Source organism: Somniosus microcephalus, chromosome 9, assembly GCF_052327205.1.
Source record: "Somniosus microcephalus isolate GS21.2 chromosome 9, FLI_Smic_1.0, whole genome shotgun sequence".
NCBI lineage: Eukaryota > Metazoa > Chordata > Chondrichthyes > Squaliformes > Somniosidae > Somniosus > Somniosus microcephalus.
Window position 1 is genome coordinate 172,158,699 of NC_140995.1, and position 21,630 is coordinate 172,180,328.

General features: G+C 42.8%; 1 protein-coding gene across 1 annotated transcript in view; it reads right to left on the bottom strand.

Moving 5' to 3' along the window:
* Window positions 1-20,704, bottom strand: part of pex7 (peroxisomal biogenesis factor 7) — a 130,973-nt gene extending 110,269 nt beyond the window's left edge. Inside the window, exons 1-4 of the mRNA XM_085997513.1 lie at window positions 20,475-20,704; window positions 12,909-12,966; window positions 10,611-10,761; window positions 8,456-8,533 (exon numbers count right to left, since the gene is read on the bottom strand). Coding sequence (XP_085853639.1) covers window positions 8,456-8,533; window positions 10,611-10,761; window positions 12,909-12,966; window positions 20,475-20,598 — 411 coding nt within the window. The 5' untranslated portion in view covers window positions 20,599-20,704. The remainder of the gene's footprint in view (window positions 1-8,455; window positions 8,534-10,610; window positions 10,762-12,908; window positions 12,967-20,474) is intronic.
* Between the last annotated feature and the right edge of the window lie 926 nt (window positions 20,705-21,630).

A 21,630-nucleotide genomic window follows, 5' to 3' on the forward strand; every position in this document is an offset into this window, starting at 1 on the left:
CGCTCCCCGTAACCCTTAATTCCCTTTACTTCTAGGAAACTATCTATTTCTGTTTTAAATTTATTTAATGATGTAGCTTCCACAGCTTTCTGGGGCAGCAAATTCCACAAACCTACCACCCTCTGAGTGAAGAAGTTTCTCCTCATCTCAGTTTTGAAAGAGCAGCCCCTTATTTTAAGATTATGCCCCCTAGTTCTAGTTTCACCCATCATTGGGAACATCCTCACCGCATCCACCCGATCAAGCCCCTTCACAATCTTATATGTTTCAATAAGATCGCCTCTCATTCTTCTGAACTCCAATGAGTAGAGTCCCAATCTACTCAACCTCTCCTCATATGACCACCCCCTCATCCCCGGGATTAACCGAGTGAACCTTCTTTGTACTGACTCGAGAGCAAGTATGTCTTTTCTTAAGTATGGACACCAAAACTGTATGCAGTATTCCAGGTGCGGTCTCACCAATACCTTTTACAACTGCAGCAATACCTCCGTTTTTATATTCCATCCCCCTAGCAATAAAAGCCAACATTCCATTGGCCTTCTTGATCACTTGCTGCACCTGCATACTAACTTTTTGAGTTTCGTGCACCAGGACCCCCAGATCCCTTTGTACTACAGTACTTTCCAGTTTCTTGCCATTAAGATAATAACTTGCTCTATGATTTTTCCTGCCAAAGTGCATAACCTCACACTTTCCAGTATTGTATTCCATCTGCCAAATCTCTGCCCACTTACTTAGCCTGTCTATGTCCCTTTGCAGGTTTTTTATGTCCTCCTCACTCACTACTTTCCCTCCCATCTTTGTATCATCTGCAAACTTTGATATGTTACACTCGGTCCCCTCCTCCAAATCGTTAATATAGATTGTGAAGAGTTGGGGACCCAGCACTGACCCCTGCGGAACACCACTAGTTACTGGTTGCCAATCTGAGAACGAACCATTTAGCCCAACTCTCTGCTTTCTGTTAGAGAGCCAATCCTCCACCCACGCCAGAATATTACCCCCAATCCTGTGATTTTTTATCTTGAGCAATAATCTTTTGTGTGGCACCTTGTCAAATGCCTTTTGGAAGTCTAAATACACTACGTCCACTGGTTCCCCTTTATCCACCTTATATGTTACTTCCTCAAAAAACTCCAGCAAATTTGTCAAACATGACTTCCCCTTCATGAAACCATGCTGAGTTTGTCCTATTAAATTATGTTTATCCAAATGTCCCGTTACTGTCTCCTTAATAATGGACTCTAACATTTTACTAACCACAGATGTTAGGCTAACAGGTCTATAGTTTCCAGCCTTCTGCCTACTACCCTTTTTAAATAAGGGTGTTACATTAGCAGTTTTCCAATCTGCCGGGACCTTTGCTGAGTCCAGTGAGTTTTGGAAAATTATTACCAATGCATCCACAATCCCTACCGCTACTTCCCTCAAGACCCTAGGATGCAAGCCATCAGGTCCAGGGGATTTATCCGCCTTGAGTCCCATTATTTTACCAAGTACCACTTCCTTAGTGATTTTAATCGTATTTAGTTCCTCCCCCCCAGAGCCCCCTGTTTGTCCAGTGTTGGGATATTCTTAGTGTCCTCTAGTGTAAAGACTGATACAAAATAACTGTTCAGTGTTTTTGCCATCTCCATGTTTCCCACCATTAATTTCCCAGTCTCATCCTCTAAGGGACCAACATTTACTTTAGCCACCCTTTTTCTTTTTATATAACTATAGAAACTTTTACTGTCTGTTTTTATATTTTTTGCTAATTTACTTTCATAATCTACCTTCCCTTTCTTAATCAATCTTTTAGTTATTTTTTGCTGTCTTTTAAAGACTTCCCAATCTTCCATCCTCCCACTAGATTTGGCTACCTTATATGCCCTTGTTTTTAGTCGGATACTATCCTTAATTACTTTACTTAGCCACGGATGGCTATCTTTTCTCTTACACCCTTTTTTCCTCAGTGGAATATATTTTTTTTGGAAGTTGTAAAATAACTCCTTAAATGTACACCACTGATCATGTACCGTCTTACCCTTTAATCTATTTTCCCAGTCCACTCTAATCAATTCCGCTCTCATACCTTCATAGTCTCCTTTATTCAAGCTCAGCACGCTTGTTTGAGATCCAACCTTCTCACCCTTTACTTGAATATGGAACTCAACCATGTTATGGTCACTCATTCCAAGGGGATCCTTTACTAGGACATTTTTAATTAATCCTGTCTCATTACACAGGACCAAATCTAAGGTTGCTTGCCCCCTGGTCGGTTCAGTTACATACTGCTCAAGAAACCCATCCCTAATACACTCAATGAACTCATCCTCAAGGCTGCTCTGCCCAATTTGATTTGTCCAGTTAATATGATAATTAAAATCCCCCATAATTATAGCTGTTCCCTTATTACAAGCCTCAACTATTTCCTGATTAATACTCCGTCCAACAGAGTTGCAACTGTTCGGAGGCCTATAGACTACGCCCACTAGTGTTTTTTTCCCCTTATTATTCCTTATCTCCACCCAAACTGTTTCACTATCCTGCTCCTTTGACCCAATATCATTTCTCTGTATTATAGTGATTCCTTCCTTTATTAACATAGCCACCCCACCTCCTCTCCCTTCCTGCCTGTCCTTCCTGATTGTTAAATAACCTGGTATGTTTAATTCCCAGTCATGGTCACCTTGCAGCCATGTTTCTGTAATGGCCACAAGATCATACCCATATGTCGTTATTTGTGCCGTTAACTCATTCATTTTGTTACGAATGCTACGTGCATTCAGATAAAGAACTTTCAAATATGTTTTGTAACACTTAGTTCCTGTTTTTTCCCTTTTTAGTACTTTACTTTTTTCTCCATACCTTCTGTCCCTTCCTGACACATTCTGTTTTTTAATTCCCCCACTGCTACCTAAGTCTATGACCTTCTCTGTTGTCATTTCTATTATTTGTTCTCTAGAAACCTCCCCCCCACTAATTAGTTTAAAGCCCTCTCTACAGCCCTAGTTATATGATTCGCCAGGACTCTAGTCCCAGCACTGGCCAAGTGGAGTCCGTCCCAACGGAACAGCTCCCTCCTGTCCCAGTATTGGTGCCAGTGTCCCAAGAAGCAAAACCCATTTCTCCCACACCAGTCTTTGAGCCACGCATTTAACTCTTTAATTTTATTTATCCTAGCCATATTCGCTCGTGGCTCAGGTAATAACCCAGAGATTATTACCCTTGAGGTTCTGTTTTTTAATTTGACCCCTAGCTGCTCATACTCCTTTAACAGAACTGTCTTCCTTGTCCTAGCTATGTCGTTTGTACCAACATGGACCACGACAACTGGATCCTCCCCCTCCCACTTTCTTTCCAGCCCAGAAGAGATGTCCTTAACCCTGGCAACACAGCCTTCGGGACTCCCGCTCTTGACTGCAGAGAACCCTATCTATCCCCCTAATGATACTATCCCCTACCACTACAACATTTCTTCTTACTCCCTCCACTTGAATGGCCCCCTGTACCACGGTGCTGTGGCCAGGTTGCTCATCCTCCCTGCAGTCCCCGCTCCCGCCCTCACAGGGAGCAAGAACCTCGAACCTGCTGGACAAGAACAAGGGCTGCGTCTCCTTCAACACTACATCCTGGATCCCTGTACCTTCCTCACTTGTAGTCACACCGTCCTGTCCCTGACCATGGACTACATCTGCAGTAATTAACTTCATAGGTGTGACCATCTCCTGAAACATAGAGTCCAGGAACTTCTCCCCCTCCCTGATGTGTCGCAGTGTCTGAAGCTCGGTCTCAAGCTCCATAACATGGAACTTGAGTTCCTCTAGCAGCAAACACTTGTCGCAGATGTAATCACCGTGAGCCTCAATGGGGACCACCGGCTCCCACATCTTGCAACAGTAACACATCACCTGCTCCATTCTATATAATTAATTAAATGTCTTATTATTAGTTATGAAGACCCTGCCCGGATATAGATGATAATGTCACACCACTATTCAAAGGACTTACCAACTTAAAGGTATAAAAGAGAAGAGAAGGAAGAAAACCAACCAACCAGCTGATCACCAACCTCCTCCTTGAATACTGTCTGTGGGGCCTGTTTGGTTGACTCGTCTCGCTGCTCCGCCTCCGCAGTGTTGTCCAAGCCTGGGAGTGGGGAACAAAACAGAGCAAAAAACACACCCTCACCTCCCACTTATCCGAACTCTCCCACTTAGCAAAACTCCAGCACCACTCAATGCACAAGGCACTCCGTGCAGTGCACTAGCCCCTCCCCTACTGCTTGTCAATACTGTGATTTATCAAAGATCCACTGCATTTGTTTTTCATTTTTGTTTCCCCTTTACTCCATCTTCTCATTGTGTTTTTTTGCAATGTGACTCCTCTACAATCACTTCAAAAATGTTCTTTTTTTTTTTAAAACATTGCTCCATCTTGTCCATTTGAATATCCTCCATTTATCTTCTCAAGTTTCCTTATTGCCTTAATTTCAACTCGCCTGAAAACTGGTATATTAGTTGCATGCTTCCGTGTTCGACCCCCTTCCCTCTTGTTCAATGGAATTATGAGAATGGGTACCCAAGTGCGCCACATTTAAAATTCTCTACCATATTAAATGCTAGCTAACAGTCTGTTCACTGGCACTCTGTAAATATGTTGTCGTCGGTAAGTTTTTTGAAACAAAGTTAATTTCAAATAGAATATCACCCTTGCTGAGAGGGCTTCTTAAATGCAGACAAGGCTGAGCTAATGGCAGCTCTGCATTTCCATTCACCTTTAACCCTTCTCTTTTCCCCCAGACAGCATGGCACATTGCCAAATGTGGCTGTCGGACTATTGCATTGATGACTCCAGCTGGTCACCAAGGAGAAGGGATCAGCTGTACCAGAGCAACTTCATTCTTCTGCTCAATTCTCAAAAGTTCAGAAAATCAGGCATACGGCTTCTTTAAAAGGCTCCATTATTGGCAATATAAAGCAGATATTGGAATCCTTGCCAAACAAAGAGTTCGGTGCTGTAAAGATTTTATAGTTTGCTTTTATTCTGGCAAGAAACCAAAAAGTTTGTCAGAATAAAAACATGTCTATGAAAATGAAAATGAGCCTTTAAGAAGTAGAAAAAACATATGTTTTTAAGCATGAAAAAATGCTCAACTAATCAAATAGATACATTCATTTCCTGCAGAATTTCCATTCCTTTACAGGAAAAAACAATTGCTCTAAATGGATACTGCACAAAAATCTTTCCACTGCCTTTCCGAGTGGCAGGCAGTGACTAGTGTGGTACCGCAGGGATCGGTGCTAGGACCCCAGTTATTCACAATATATATGAATGATTTTGACGAGGGAACTAGATGTAATATCTCCAAGTTTGCAGATGACACAAAGCTGGGTGGGCGTGTGTGCTGTGAGGAGGATGCAGAGAAACTCCAGTATGATTTGGACAGGTTGGGTGATTGGGCAGATGCACGGCAGATGCAGTAAAATGTGGATAAATGCGAGGTTATCCACTTTGGTGGCAAAAACAGGAAGGCAGATTATTATCTGAACGGCAATAGATTGGGAAAAGGGGAAGTGCAACGAGACCTGGGTGTCCTTGTGCACCAGTCGCTGAAGGTAAGCATGCAGGTGCAGCAGGCAGTTAAGAAAGCAAATGATATGTTGGCCTTCGTAGCGAGAGGATTCGAGTACAGGAACAAGGATGTCTTGCTGCAGTTGTACAGGGCCTTGGTGAGACCACACCTTGAGTATTGTGTGCAGTTTTGGTCGCCTTATCTGAGGAAGGACGTTCTTGCCATGGAGGGAGTGCAGCGAAGATTCACCAGACTGATACCTGGGATGGCAGGAATGACGTATGGAGAGAGATTGGGTCGATTAGGCTTATATTCGTTAGAGTTTAGAAGAATGAGAGGGGATCTCATTGAAACTTATATAATTCTAACAGGACTAGACAGACTTGATGCAGGAAGGCTGTTCCCGATGGCGGGCGAGTCCAGAACCAGGGGTCACAGTCTAAGGATAAGGGGTAAGCCATTTAGGACTGAGATGAGGAGGAATTTCTTCACCCAGCGAATGGTGAACCTGTGGAATTCTCTACCACAGAAGGCAGTTGAGGCCAATTCATTAAATATATTCAAGAAGGAGTTAGATATATTTCTTAAGGCTAAGGGGATCAAGGGATATGGGGAGAAAGCAGGGACAGGGTACTGAATTTGGATGATCAGCCATGATCGTATTGAATGGCGGAGTAGGCTCGAGGGGCCAAATGGCCTAATCCTGCTCCAATTTCCACCAATAAATTCAGAGATTTGTTTTGGGTGGTGAATTGGTTAAAAAATGATTTCCTCCCACATTTCAGAAATAATTTCCCATGGTTTTCGTACCAAAAATCAGGTTTGGAGATGAATGCGCATCGTACCCTTGCTTCAGGCTGTATATGCTGCGCTGGCCCAATTTATGGCAGGAAAAAAGCAATGGCGGCATAATTTAGATTTTTTTTTTGAAAAATAAGAGAACTTGGATTATAGAATTACAAAGAAGGTACAGCACAGAAACAGGTGGTTTGGCCCAACCAGTCCATGTTGGTATTTAACCTTCACACCAGCTGTAGCCCTAATGCCATGTGTCCTCCCTGTTCCTATATCCCTTTCTCTTTACTTCTAACCTGTTTTTAAATGTTTGCATGGTCTGTGTTTAAATCAGTAAAGTTGTGCATTCCACAGCCTTACAACCCTGTGCGTAAAATGGTTTCTTCTGCTCTCTGTCCTAAATCTCTTACATTTAATCTTGTACCCATGTCCGTTGATTCTCGGCCCCTCAACTACTGAAACAGTCTGTTTCTATCTGCGCTGTCTCACGCCTTCATAATTTTAAACATCTTTATCAACTTATGCCCGAGTGGAGCATTAAAGCCATCATGGACTGGTTGGGCCGAATGGACTGTTTCTGTGCTGTATAGTCTATGTAATCCACCCCTTAATCTCCTCTGTTCTAAAATAGCCCCAATTTTTCCAACTTTTTCTTCATATTTGTAATTTCTCATACTAGATAGCATCCTAGTGAATCTATCTCCGGTTACTGCTGTAGGATGATGTTGTTCATATTCTAACAAATCTGTCTTCCATTCCTAACTAGGTATGGAGCAAGGACAGCAGCAATACAGGGAAAGTCTTGCTTGACCAACCTCATTGAATTTTTTGAAGAGGTAAGAGAGAGAGTAGACAAGGGTAATATAGTAGATGTAATTTATCTAGATTTTCAAAGGGCCTTTGATAAGGCACCACATATTAGACTAATCAATAAAGTCAGAGAATACAGAGTCAGGGGACAAGTAGCAGAATGGATAACTAGCTGGCTTCAAGACAGAAAGCAGAGAGTAGGGGTAAAGGGTAGCTAATCAGGATGGCAGAAGGTAGGAGGTGGTGTTCCACAAGGATCAGTGCTGGTACCACTGTTCTTCACAATTTATATTAACGATTTAGACTTTGGAATCAAAAGCACAATTTCTAAATTTGCAGATGACACCAAATTGGGGGGTGGGGGTAGTCAATACTGAGGAGGACTGCAACAAATTACAGGAAGACATTAATAAACTTGCAGAATGGGCATATAATTGGCAAATGAATTTCAACACCGATAAATGTGAGGTATTACATTTTGGTAGGAAGAATAGGGAGGTCAATTATTACTTGGAGGGTGCAAGTCTGGCTGGGGTAGAGGAGCAAAGGGATCCTTGAACAAATCACTAAAAGTAGCGACACAGGTTAACAAGGCCATAAAAAAAGCAAACCAAGCATTAGAGTTTATTTCTAGAGGGATAGAATTGAAAAGTAGTTATGCTGAACTTGTATCGAACCTTGGTTAGACCACACTTGGAGTACTGCATACAATTATGGCCGCCATATTACAAAAAGGATATAGAGGCACTGGCGAGGGTGCAGAGAAAATCTACAAGGATGATACCAGACATGCGAGGGTATACCTATCAGGAAAGGATGAACAGGCTGGGTCTCTTTTCTCTTGAAAAGAGAAGGCTGAGTGGTGACCTAATAGAGGTCTTTAAAATTATGAAAGGTTTTGATAGAGTAGACACAGAGAGTGTTTCCACTTGTGAGGAAGAGTATAACTGGAAGCCATCAATATAAGATAGTCACCAAGAAATCCACTAGGTAATTCAGAAGAAACTTCTTCACCTAGAGTGGGGAGAAAGTGGAACTCGCTACCACAGGGAGTGGTTGAAGCGAATAGTATAGATGCATTTAAGGGGCGGTTAGATAAGCATATGAGGGAGAAGGGAATAGAGGGTTATGCTGATAAGAGTTAGATGAGGAAAGACTGGAGGAAGCATGGAGCATAAACGGCGGCATGGACTGGTGGGGCCAAATGACTTGTTTCTGTGCCGTATAAAAATTGCAAAAAAAAATGATGTTCTCCATTATTTGTCTTTTTTAAAAACAGAATAAACTTACTACTTTTATTGTTTGATCCCACGAACCAGATACTACCAGATGTTCTCCTCGTGCCTGGCTCCAATCAACACTGTAAACCTGTAATAGGAAGGAAAAAGAAAACACCAAATAGTTAACAGAACAAAATTAGGTCATTTACCTGTGGATGGGAAAGGGAAAGCAGAACTTGCAATCATTTAATATTTTTTGACAGATGCACTTCATTAGACCCTCGATAACTAACCTGTGATTATCAGCAAGTTGGCCTACACTTAACTGGTTTTTTTTTTGATGAAACAGTCTATCACGGAGAGCTCATCTAAACTGCTTCAATGAAAAACCCACAAAGGCATGTCCCAAAACAGGTCTCTCTCCCGGGGATCTGCTATTTGTATTGTTTGATCTTTTGGCAGGGAGAAAGGTGAGTTTACAAGTGTATTTACACACCGTTTTTGAAAATGTTATCAGTAGGATGTCTAAAATTTGTTTAACTTGTCTCTTGTCTAAAGTTCACTATATTTCAGCATTTATACATTAGTGGCCACTGTAGTGAGCTGGGTACTAAGTATAAACATTCCCAAGGAGTCCAACGGACATTGTGAACTTTTTAAACGTTGCTTCATGGGGTTGTACACTACAGCAAGCTACCTCTTAGATTTCTTGCGATGTCCACTTTGTGACATTCCAGCTGAATTAGACTACAAAATTTCTGCTTTGCATCAATAAACAATTTCACATGTCACAAACTGGGTAAACCTTTTATCCGACTTGACAGTATTTTTTGTGCCAGTCTTGCCATCCACACCTGCCCTTTCAACTTCAAAGACTTGTGTACATACACCCCCAGGTTTCTCTGTTCCTGCACCCCATTTAAAATTGTACCCTTTCATTTATATTGCCTCTCATTCTTCTTGCCAAAGTGAATCACTTCACACTTCTCGGCGTTAAATTCCATCTGCCATGTCTGCCCATTTCACCAATCTGTCTACATCCTCCTGAAGTCTATTACTATCTTCCTCATTGTTTACTACATTTCTAAGTTTCGCGTCTTCTGCAAACTTTGAAATTATGCCCTTTATTCCCAAGTCCAGGTCATTGATATATATCAAAAAGAACAATGATCCCAACACCTACCCCTGGGGACACCACTGCAGATGAAACTTCTGCTTTCTGTCCCTTAGCCAATTTTGTATCCACGCAGCCACTGCCTCTTTAATCCCATGTGCTTCAATTTTGCGGTACTTCATCAAATGCCTTTTGAAAGTCCATATACACAAAAAGGTGACTTTGGACCTATGGTTCCCAAAACTCTCCACCATTGGGCTTTTCCTCGTGTCATTTCTGGGTCTGTTGTAGACCAATTGATAGAGATTGATTGCTATTAGACAACGACTCCATTATCATTGTATTGTGCGACTACCAGGATGGTCGAAGGTGAATTAGATGGACCTTGGTCTTTTTTCATCTAGCAATTCCTATGTTCCTATAAAAGCAGTGCAATGGCGTACCCACTGGGTGTTCCACTGTTCCTGATCATGATGGACAGGGTAGCTGGTTCTATAATTCATGGGTCAAGAATGTTTGTACATTTCACCCACCTGTCCTGCCATTCACTCATTAACTTCTCAAGGACCAATGCAACAATTCCCAAACACAACTGGGTTACAATACTCTCTTCTTCTACTTGTTCTTTTTAATCTTTTTCTTACTTTTCATTTGTCTCTCTTTTTTAATCTCACTTAATCCACTCTCTTCTGTTCCCTCTCTTTCTTTCTCTATATTTGAACCTCATTCACCCCATTTCCTTTGCTGTTGTTCGCTCTGTTTCTTTCTCTATCCTTTTCTTTCACTGGTTAAGGAGATAGACAATTGGGCACGAAGTTTACCACGAGGTCCCAGATGCGACGTTGCTATCGCTGCGCCACTAATGGATCACGTTCAGCAATTTGCAGCGCAAATATGTCAATACTGAGCAAAAAAGTTCAATTATCATTGGCAGCCAGACCCGCCATTGCAGCAATTTCTGGCCCATTAAACTCTGACAACATTTTTAAATAACAGATTGAACTTTTGACAGTCTGAAATCTCTTCAAATCAAATAAATTACCGAGTTAAGTCGACAATTCATTCAAACTGGGAATTTGCTAATTCAATTTTACAATTAACATTGTTTTACCTCTTGAGTGTGTTCTTTGAAGACTTGTAGGGGTCCAGTAGGGTTTGCTGTGTCCCACATTTGCAGAGATCCATCACCACTTCCCGTGACCAGGACATGTTCATTGTTCTCACTCCAGGTAACGTCAAAAAGACTATCATTCCAGTCAAAACTAAACAGAAGAATAACTTATTTAAAGTAGGCTCTTAGCAAACCCAATTTTATTAAGAGAGTGCATAATGTCCACTGCATGCTGGATAGCTGGGCTTTTGTACTCACAAAGACCTGAGTGTACAAATATTAATTCTCACATTTATAGTGCAAAGTATCATCAGACTCCCAGACACTCACAACAGAGACACATAAAAGATGTCGAGCTTCTCTGTACAGAGAACATAAAAAGGTGCGAGGGAAGAACAATGTTGTTGAATTGAGAAAGGAAGGTACTATGAAAGGAAATAAAAAAACTCAAAAAGGAAAAAAGAGAATAGTATAGAAATTAAAAGTAACGAAAGAAATAAAATACTTAAGGTGTGGATAACAAAACCAAAATAGGTCAAATTAAATGTTAAGTGCAATCTCATCTTTAAACTAATGAATATACAGAAGCACGTCAGGCGGTAACGGGGAAGGCAAATTGATTGAAGGAAGGATCTCAGGTTAAGTGTTTGAATCAAACCACCTGCCTGCCAATTACAACCCACTGTATAACTGCAAGTTTGCTACCATTTGTTACCTCTCAGTTTCTGGAAAGCTCCAGGGTTCAAACTTTTTATTGAAACCAACAAGTCCCAAATATCTGAAGATATTTCAACTTTTTAAATGTGCATCAAAGCAGTCACACAATCTCGGCTTGGTCTCCCCAATGTAGAGGAGACCGGTGACCGCTTTGCAGAACACCTCCGTTCAGTCCGTAAGGGTGACCCCGAGCTTCCGGTCGCCTGTCACTTTAATTCTCCGCTCCACTCCCACTCTGACCTCTCCGTCCTCAGCCTCTTACACTGTTCCAATGAAGCTCAGCGTAAGCTCGAGGAACAGCACCTCATCTTTCGATTAGGCACTTTACAGCCTTCTGGACTCAACATGGAGTTCAACAATTTCAGACTGTAACCCCTATTTTTTCAGGCGGCAGCTGTTGATGATTCTGCCATCCCCATTTGCAACATTTAACCTCTCCTGCCTTCTGCCCTATCACAGACCGTCTCTTTTGTTCTTTCCTCCCCTCCCCCGCACCTGGTTAAAATCGGTGACATCTCTAACTTTTTCCAGTTCTGACGAAGGATCACAGACCTGAAACGTTAACTGTTTTTCTCTCCACGGATGCTGCCTGACCTGCTGAGTGTTTCCAGCATTATCTGTTTTTGTTTCGGATTCCAGCATCCGCATTATTTTGCTACTGTACTAATTTTATAAGTGTGTTACACCCATTGTTAGGTATATTAATTTTATTTTGATTCAGCAATACTGCAATAAAACCTTAAAAAGTAGCTGTTCAGTAAATTGTAAATGAATCAACTATTCACTATAGAGTACTGGAGACGACATTACAAGTAGCTATAGATGAAACTGCCTAATAATGCCAGTTGTGGGGAAAGAAAGTTGAAGATATTACTGTACTATAACAAGTAACTAGTGCAGGGAATTTAAAAGAATATTCACAGTAACACATTTTAAATACCTTATGGTTGAGAACCAATAAAAATAAAGCCCAGCGATTAAGTGTTTAAACAAAGTTAATTGAGTAGTTGAACTATTAATTGGTGTTATCAAGGCTAGGAACTGAAAACATGATATTCCTTGACTGAAGCCCTGGCTCGAAGCACTTTTCCTCTTCCCCAATGTTTACTGAAAACACTAAACAGCAGAATGTGCGAGGAGCCAAAACTCAACGCAAAATGTTACGTTTTGCACATTTTGCAGTAATAGAGCTACTCATGACACCTGAACAGCATTACTATAATACTGAAGATTCGGTTCAGTGTCACTGTGTATGAATCAATTTGTTTTAAATCTGGTTGGCTCAGGGAGCCGGGGATGTGTCAGAGCTGCTTGAAATCTAAGGTTTAAATGGCAGCTCAAATGAAATAACCGCTTTGTTCATTTTTATGTTAGTTGCCATATTTTTATTAGAATCACAATATCAACAACTTGCCTTTTAAAAACAAAAACAAAAAACAAAAATCACACCCTGTAATGAAGAATAGCCAACTGATTAAATAAAATAAAACCCAACTTTAATCAGTTTTTTTCTGCCAATATTCCAGAACAGTCCTTGATATTAGAGAAAACAAGAAAGAGTCCTTGTTCATTTTACAGTACCTCCTGAAAAGGATAATTCCAGCTTCTGTCTGTTCCAGCACCACTAATGTTCCACAGCCTGAAAAGTAACACGTACAAAACAGTGTCAACCAGTTCAATGCCACAAATGGTACTTATTTATTACCACTGCAGCACTAATTCACATATAACATAATCACAAGGGCTTGGGAGCATTAACTACCAGAAAACTTGGCAAAATGTAACTAAACTTCAACTTTGCAGTGATTACACACTGAATTACAGTTGCATTATGCAACCAAACTGCAACAAACTTGGTGTAATTCTATAGTTTAAAGGCAGCAACAGAAAATTATAACCACGGTTATTTTCTATGACAGAAAAATATAACACAGATCAGGCATGCACCTTTTTTAAATGGCAGCAGAATTCAAGGTAGTTTACCCAGGTAAGCACAGTGTAGCAGAGTCAAACTCCTATTCACAATCCTCGGAATAGTGCACTGGCGAGTATTTTTCTTCTGGCAGCTGCATGGTCTGAACTACAACAGGCAGCTCTTTTACATCAAACTGAGAGGGATTTTTCTGTCCTAGCTGTCTCTCTTCGAACAGGATTTGCTGTAAGTCTGGAACTTGATTTCTTCCAGCAGTTCTCTCCCAACCAAGGATGTAGCGATACTGGCTCAGCCATTCCTCCAAAACTTCCACCTACGCGTGCCTAGCTTTACCACCGCATGGATCAGAGACGAGCCCCAGCTACCAAGGTCACCAAGGTCAAGGATGTGCTGCATGGCAGTGGGACAGGATGGAGCTCATCAGACTCATTAGCCACCCAGATCTCTCAGTGTTACGTCCGTCCTTCAATCAAAGCCATTCAGAAAATAATCTCTGCACTCACCCCCGATTCAGTCAAACGTATCGAGGCGGCTCAAAAGTTCCATCCGATTTCACCCCTGTCCAGACAGAGTTGGTTTTTGGCACAAGGGCCTGAAAACTCCTTTCAGGCATCTTTGCCTTACAGCTTCAATTGTCTCTTAGAAAGGGTGTCATTCCATTCTGCATGAAGGGATTTCCTTCATGTTACTGCAACACACCCTCCACTTCCTCACCCTCATCGTCCATCAATATATACCTCCTGCCAGAACATTACGTCAACTAGCGTAGGTGAGTAACACTGGGGCTCTGAGGTGCAGTGGCCTCAAATCAGTACCTGAGCCAGTCCACAGAATGGACGTGCAGTCCGGACAAAACTCTATTCCATACTTACACACCCTGCCAGAGTCTGCAGCACCTTTTGCACTACCTGTAGGGGCTGCTCCTCAATTGTAGGCTTCATTTCTCTCCCCACATTCTTCATTTTTTCCTGGAGAACAGCATAAGCAGATCAGAGGACCTCATGATGGGTCTGCTCCTGGGACTGGCCAAATCTGTTCAGGATATGAAAGGTCACCAGAGATGGCCTCTCCACCTGCTTGCCCATGTTTCAATCATTGCTACATGCCAGTGTGACTAGGAAGCCTTCGGTAACCAGTGGTCACCACAGAATATCAACTGTCTTAACTGGCAAAAGCGTTATTTAAGCTTAGCACCATGCATTTTTAGTTTGAACTGGCTGTCCATTTGTTTTCATTATTAGTGATGCACTAACAGATGCTCTCTTCCCAAAGCCAAAGCCCCATTTTCCAGAGAAAATAGGGCCAAAAAAAGTGACAGTTGCTGCACGATCATTCTTATTCATTTTAGTATTTACAACGCAACTTATGTACACAAACAACCCTACCCCAGAATAAGCCACCTTTCAGGAGAGAAGTAAGGAAACAAATTTAGTAAATCAAGGGGAGAAACTACCTAAAAAAAAATTTACAGTTCATTCACATTTCTTATTGAAGCTTTTTATTGTTATTTTACTTCCTTTCTCATTTTAGACACCCACATTCAACCTAGCAGTTCCTAGGCTAAGAGGATGGCCTGACTATCTGCGCCATTGGGAAGTGCACAAGACCAGCCTGATCAATGCACCCGACATGTGAGGAAGCATCCGACTTTTACCAAACATCCTCCTCTCCCAAAGGCACCTCTGAGCCTAGACATCCAAGGTGGGCACATAGGAACAGAAGCAGGCCATTGAGCCCCTCAACCCTGTTCCACCATTCAATTAGATCTTGGCTGATCGGTACCTCAACCCCATTTACCCGTCTTTGCTCCATATCCCTTGATACCCAACAAAACTCCATCAATCTCAGTCGCGGAAGCTTCAATTGACCCAGCATTCACAGCCTTTTGAGGGAAGAGTTTTCCAGATTTCTGCTACCCTCTGTGAAGAAGTGCTTCCCGATTTCACTCATGAATGATCTGGCTCCAATTTTAAGATTATCTCTCCACCCACCCACCCGCCTGCTTGTTCTGGATTCTCCCACCAGAGGAAAGAGTTTCTATTTATCTATCCTACTGAATCATTTTACATACCTCGATTAGATCACTCCTCACTCTTCTACAGTTAGGGAAATACAAGCCAAGTTTATGCAACCTGTCTGTCTAATTTATCCCTCTTAGCCCTGGTATAATTCTGATGAATCTGCACTCCAACCCCTCTCTGGGGGAAAAGGGGAAAACTGGGCACTGGGGATGGGGGAGGAGGAGACTGGGGATAGAAGGAGATGGGGAGAGGGAGACTGGGGAAATAGAGTTGAATGTGGGGATCAGGGGAGAGAGGGAGTAATCCAGAGGCCATGTCTAATAATCCAGAGAGCGTGAGTTCAAATCCCACTATGGCAGTTTGAGAAATTGAAAGCAGTTTTAAAAATCTTGCAATAAAATACTGGTATCAGTAAAAAAAAAATCATAAAGCTATTGGATTGTCGTAAAAAAAAAACAATTGATTCACTAATTTCCTTTAAGGAAAGAAACCTGCTGTCTTTTCCCGGTCTGGCCGATACATAACTCCAGACTGCAGTCTCCATACCAACGTGGCTGACTCTTAACTACCCTCTGAAGTGGTCTAACGAGCCACTCAACTGCATCAAACCCGCTACCAGTGGTCCAAGGAGAAGGCCCACCACCACCTTCCCAGGGCAATTAAGGATGTCCAATAAACGCTAGCCTTGCCAGAGATGCCCACTTCGTGAGAATTTTTTTTAAACTATTAGTTATCAGTGAAATTTCAGTGAATTACTATTAGTTACGGGTGGGTCAAAGTTCCTCCCACCATAGATTCCCCCCTTGCAAGTTCCTCTCCCACCTTCTGTTTCCCCTCTTCCCGCCACTCGGTTTCCCTTCTTAGCCTGCTCACGGGTGGTCTCCTGGTTCTCTAAACTTCTCGCACAACAGCTGCTGCCAAGAAACCACGAGCAAAGGTACTCAATAACAGGGGAGACAACTTTTATAATGCAACGGCAATAACACGATCAGGCGTCACGTGGTCAACCCTCCAAGAATGCCTCCAACCAGAATTGGCAAAACTAGCTAACATGGTCTCTTATTTTAAAAGGGTAATAAATCAGGTACAGCAACTACAGACACATTAGTCTTTTCAATCTTGTGTGTAAAATAATAATCAATTGTCGGGTGTAAGCTGGAGAACATATGTACAATAATAACTTAGTTATCTGCACTCAGCACAGATTCAGAAGGTGAAGATCCGTTTACCCTCTCCAATGCATGAATATGATTTTTTGTGGTGTGATGACCAGATCTGAAAATAGTACTGGAATGTGGTCCGACCATTGCATTGCAAAGCCTTAACATAACTTCTAAACTTGTACTCTACTCTAAACTAATTCGATTAGCTTTTTTGATTGCTTCAGCACATTGGCTAGATATTGAAAGTGATGAGTCCAAGGTCCATATCACTCCAAAGTCTCCTCCGGCTTATTCAATTCCATTCACTGTACAATTAGGACATTTTTCAGCACATGTGCAATACTTCAAATTTATCTACATTTTTGCCACTTGTCAGCCCAATTGCATAACCAAGCAAATCATTAATTACATCCTCTGATCTCATGGCACTTTGCGAAGAAGAGTAAGCGAGTTCTCCTGGTATCCTGGCCAACATTTATCCCTCAGCCAAAATCACTAAAAAGCACAGGTTATCTGTGCATTATCTCATTGATGCTTGTGGGACCTTGCTGTGCACAAATTGGCTGCCACATTTCCTATATTACGACAGTAACTACACTTCAAAAAGTACTTCATTGGCTGTAAATTGCTTTAGGACATCCTGTGGTCATGTAAGGCATTATATAAATGTATTCCTTTTTCTCTTTTTGTCTCTACTGTCCTTTATTTTCTTTGACCAGATATGGCCATCTTTTAGAATTCAGTTCACCTAGATAAAAAAACAAAGTCCTAAAAATGACGCTTGCTGGGTTCCACTTAACACCAACCCCAGTCAAATTAGAGCTTCTACCAGCAAAGTTGATCAAAATAAATAGGAAAACATGAACATAATAAATCTTGCATTAATGGTGATCCAATAATGTTACATTGTACACTTCATTTCACTGAAAAATGCTTTCTATGGAATTCTTTATAATTAGGAGGAATTTCTTTACACCGAGAGGTGTAATTTTGGGAAGACCAAAGCCATTGCCTTCAGTCCCCGCCACAAATTCCGTTCCCCAGCCACCGACTCCATCCCTCTCCCTGGCAACTGACTGAGGCTGAACCAGACAGTTTGCAACCTTGGTGTCATATTTAACCCCAAGATGACCTTCCGATCATACATCTGTGCCATCATTAAGACCGCCTCTTTCCACATCCCAAACATTGCCAGACTCCGCCCCTGCCAAAGCTCATCTGCTGCTGAAATCCTCATCCATGCCTTTGCTACCTCTAGACTTAACTATTCCAATAACACTCCTGGCTGGCCTCCGACATTCTACCTTATGTAAACTTGTGGTCATCCAAAACTCGGCTGCCCATGTCCTAACTCGCACCAAGTCCCGTTCAACCATCACCCCTGTGCTCGCTGACCTACAGTGGCTCTCAATTAAGCAACGCCTCAATTTTAAAATTCTCATCCTTGCTTTCAAATCCCTCCATGGCCTCGCCCCTCCCTATCTCTAATCTCCTCCAGCCCGACAACCCTCTGAGATCTCTGCACTCCTCCAATTCTGGCCTCTTGACCATCCCCGATTTAAATCACTCCACTATTGGCGGCCGTGCCTTCAGCTGCCAAGGCCCTCAGCTCTAGAATGCCCTCCCAAACCTTTCCACCTCTCTTCTTCTCTTTCCTCCTTTAAGATGTTCCTTAAAACCTACCTCTTTGACCAAGCCTGCCCTAATATCTCATGTGGCTTGGTGTCAAATGTTGTTTGTTAACGCTCCTGTGAAGCACCTCGGACGTTTTACAACGTTAAAGGCGCTATAATAAATACAAGCTGTTGTTGTAAATGTGGAACTCCACGCCACAGATTGGTTAAACCTGAGAGCAATGACATGTTTTAGGAGAGGCTTGATCCATACATGAGGGAGAGAGGAACAGAGTGGGAAGATGTAATTAGAGGAGGAGGAGGCTTGTGTACATTATAAACACCGGCATAGACCAGTTGAGCCGAATGACCAGTTTATGTGCTATAGATTTAAGTACAGATGCACACAGCTGTTTTCCCCACAAGACAATACCGAGTGAGTTGTGTATTAGTTAGACTACACTTGCACCATATTATAAAAATATAGAGGCACTGAAGAGGGTGCAGAGAAGATTTACAAGGAGGATACCAGAAATGCAAGGTTATACCTATCAGGAAAGGGTCTCTTTTCTCTTCAAAAAAGGCTGAGGGGTGACCTATTGTAAATTATGAAAGGTTTTGATAGAATAGACACTCTAGACACAGAGGCCCAGAAATTAGTGTCCCAACGCGCAAGTAAGCACCGTGTACTCACGCGTGGGACCGATGGAATTGCCGGTTTTCTGCATGCACAGCGCATGCGCGGGAAACCGGCATTTCCGATCCTCTGAACCAAGGGGTTCAGAGGTCGAACGCGTGCACGCAGGAGTCTGCGCGTGCGCGTTGAACTTCCTTTTTTTTCCAGGTTTGCCCGTGCGTGAAGGCCTCCACTTTTTACACTTTAAAAAAGCAGACGTAAGGACTTAATTTTAAAAAGTGGTCTATTAATTAAAATTAGAATTTTTTTTCCACAGGTTTATTATTTTTAAAGACTTTACAGTAAGGTAAGCGTATTTTTAGCTCCGATTTTTTATAAAATTATTTTTTTCAAAAATTTAAATTATTGTTTAAAATAATTATTTAAAGTTATTTATAGTTCATTTAAATAGTGTGATTTTTTAAAAATTTGATTTCAAGTTTAAGTACTGTTTTGGGCGCCCGGAGTTTTTACTGTCAAACTCATGAATGAACTTTTGCATCCTCCGATTGGTTGCCCAGTGCTCACATGATCCCAGCCGACGCATCACACTAAGTACGCCGCTGGATCACGCAAGCACAGCGCACCGGGAGCTGAACCGGGCCACAGACAGGAAATCCACGCAGGCCCAGGCTTCAACTGCCAGCGCGCTAGGTAAGTGTAGGTCGGGGGCTTGCACCCGCGGGAAGCCCCCGACACGAATTTCTGGGCCGTGTCGCCACTTGTGAGGAAGAGCAAAACTAAAGGCCATCAATACAAGATAGTCACCAAGAAATCAAATAGGGAATTCAGAAAAAACTTCTTTACAGAGAGTGGTGAGAATGTGGAACTCGCTACCACAGAGAATGGTTGAGGGGAATAGTATAAATGCATGGCATAGTGGTTAGCACTGTTGCCTCACAGCGCCAGGGACCCGGGTTCGAATCCGGCCTCGGGCGACTGTCTGTGTGGAGTTTGCACATTCTCCCCGTGTTTGCGTGGGTTTACTCCGGGTGCTCCGGTTTCCTCCCACAGTCCAAAGATGTGCGGGTTAGGTTGATTGGCTATGATAAATTGACCCTTAGTGTTAGGGGGATTAAATACGTGGGGTTACGGGGATAGGGTGGGATATGTGCTGGTGTAGGGGTTACGGGGATCAGGTGGGATATGTGTCGGTGCAGGCTCGATGGGCCGAAATGGCCTCTATCTGCGCTGTGGGGTTTCTGTGATTCAAGGGGCGGATAGATAAGCATATGAGGGAGAAGAGAATAGAGGGTTATGCTGATAAGAGTTAGATGAATAAAGACGAGAGGAGGCGCCAGTGGAGCATAAACGCCTGGACTGGTTGGACCGAAAGGATATATAGCACAGAAACAAACCAATGTAATTTAGAGAGACAATACCGAGTGATCACTTGCAGTACTCAAAGTGTCACAACAGAACAGGTGGTTAAAAGTGCACTATTCTCGTCTCTAATAATTACTTATGTAAAACATGCAACAAAGAAAATCCGAAACAAGTGTTCTTCCAGCAATGTGTCCCTATTATTCTGACATGTGCACGGACTTGCCAAATGTCACTCTTTCTGACTTGATAACTCATGTATGCTTTGAAAATGTATGCGTGCACCACTCTTAAAGCTAAACACAATTGCATATGCAGAACTGCGTTGCTGGTCACGAATGCTTCTCCTAACATTTCCCTGACGCATAACTTAAGACACAGACGAGCCTCTTCGCCCCTTCAGTGTCCAGCACGGTACCTGCTATTCCGTAGTACTGGGAGGTAGCGCAGGCCAGTGTGGAGGGGAAATAAGGAGAAGCCTCTACGGCGTAACCGTGTCGTGCTGGCACCCGGAAAGTTTTAACTAAGGCAGCGTCCACCATTCTTATAATAGCCAAAGTTAAGAGTCGGCGAGTGGAGTCTCTTTGACCCCACCAAACGCCTTGACCCGCGGAAGGGGAGGAGGCTGCAACGCTTCTGAAGCCGCGCGCCACGCTCACCCGGAAGCGCAGTGGAACCCGAGCCCAGAGCGCGCGACTGCAGCATCCGCTGGATCCCGAGCCCAGAGCGCGCGACTACAGCGCCAGCTGCCACTGCAGCCCGTGTGCATTTAGTTAACGCTTGCAGCGAGAACTGTGCATTTCGTGTTTGGTATCACTATCAGCAAGGTTAGACCAAAAAACCCCACAAGTAGTAGATACAGGAAGGTTGCATTTATTCGCAAGCAAAAAAGAATTACTGAAAGGAGAAATGAGCGAGATTTAACCAGCTGGTGTTCCTGTTTGTACAGAGTCATGATTGCTCTTCCCCATTTGTTCTCGCCAACCTCCACTGGCTCAAGGTTCTCCCATAACATCAAATGCTGAATCCCATTCGTCAGTTACAAGTCCCTCCATGGCCTCCTCACACCTTACCACTACATTACTCCTGTGGAGGGTACGTGCAGACACAGGCTGATTGGCCTGTTTCAGCTTCTATGTACTTTTTTGTATAACCTCCTCTCCTCCAGTTTGTGCATTTTAGTGCTCTAACTCCGGCCTCCTGTGTAACTATCTGTAGTGTATGTACCTTTAAGGGGAGAACTACTTTTTACAGCTCCTGTATACTGTAGTACCGGCAGTGACCACACCTGTATATAACCCTGAGTAGGGATCTGTAATGTTTAGTTTTAGAGCAACCCTCATCCAGTAAACACCTGTTGATTGTTATCTGCAGCCTCTGTCGATTATTTGAAGGACACACTACCTAAAGATATCCAGATTTAACATTGGCGACGAGTCGTTTTGAACCTACCTGCAACTCTGAAGAAGGCCGATTCCACCAGTGCGGGCGTCGACCATTCAGGGAGAACTTGAGCATCGCAGAGGAGGCTGTAGAGAGCTGGGCTTGGTTCTCCAGCCGCGACGATCCAGCGC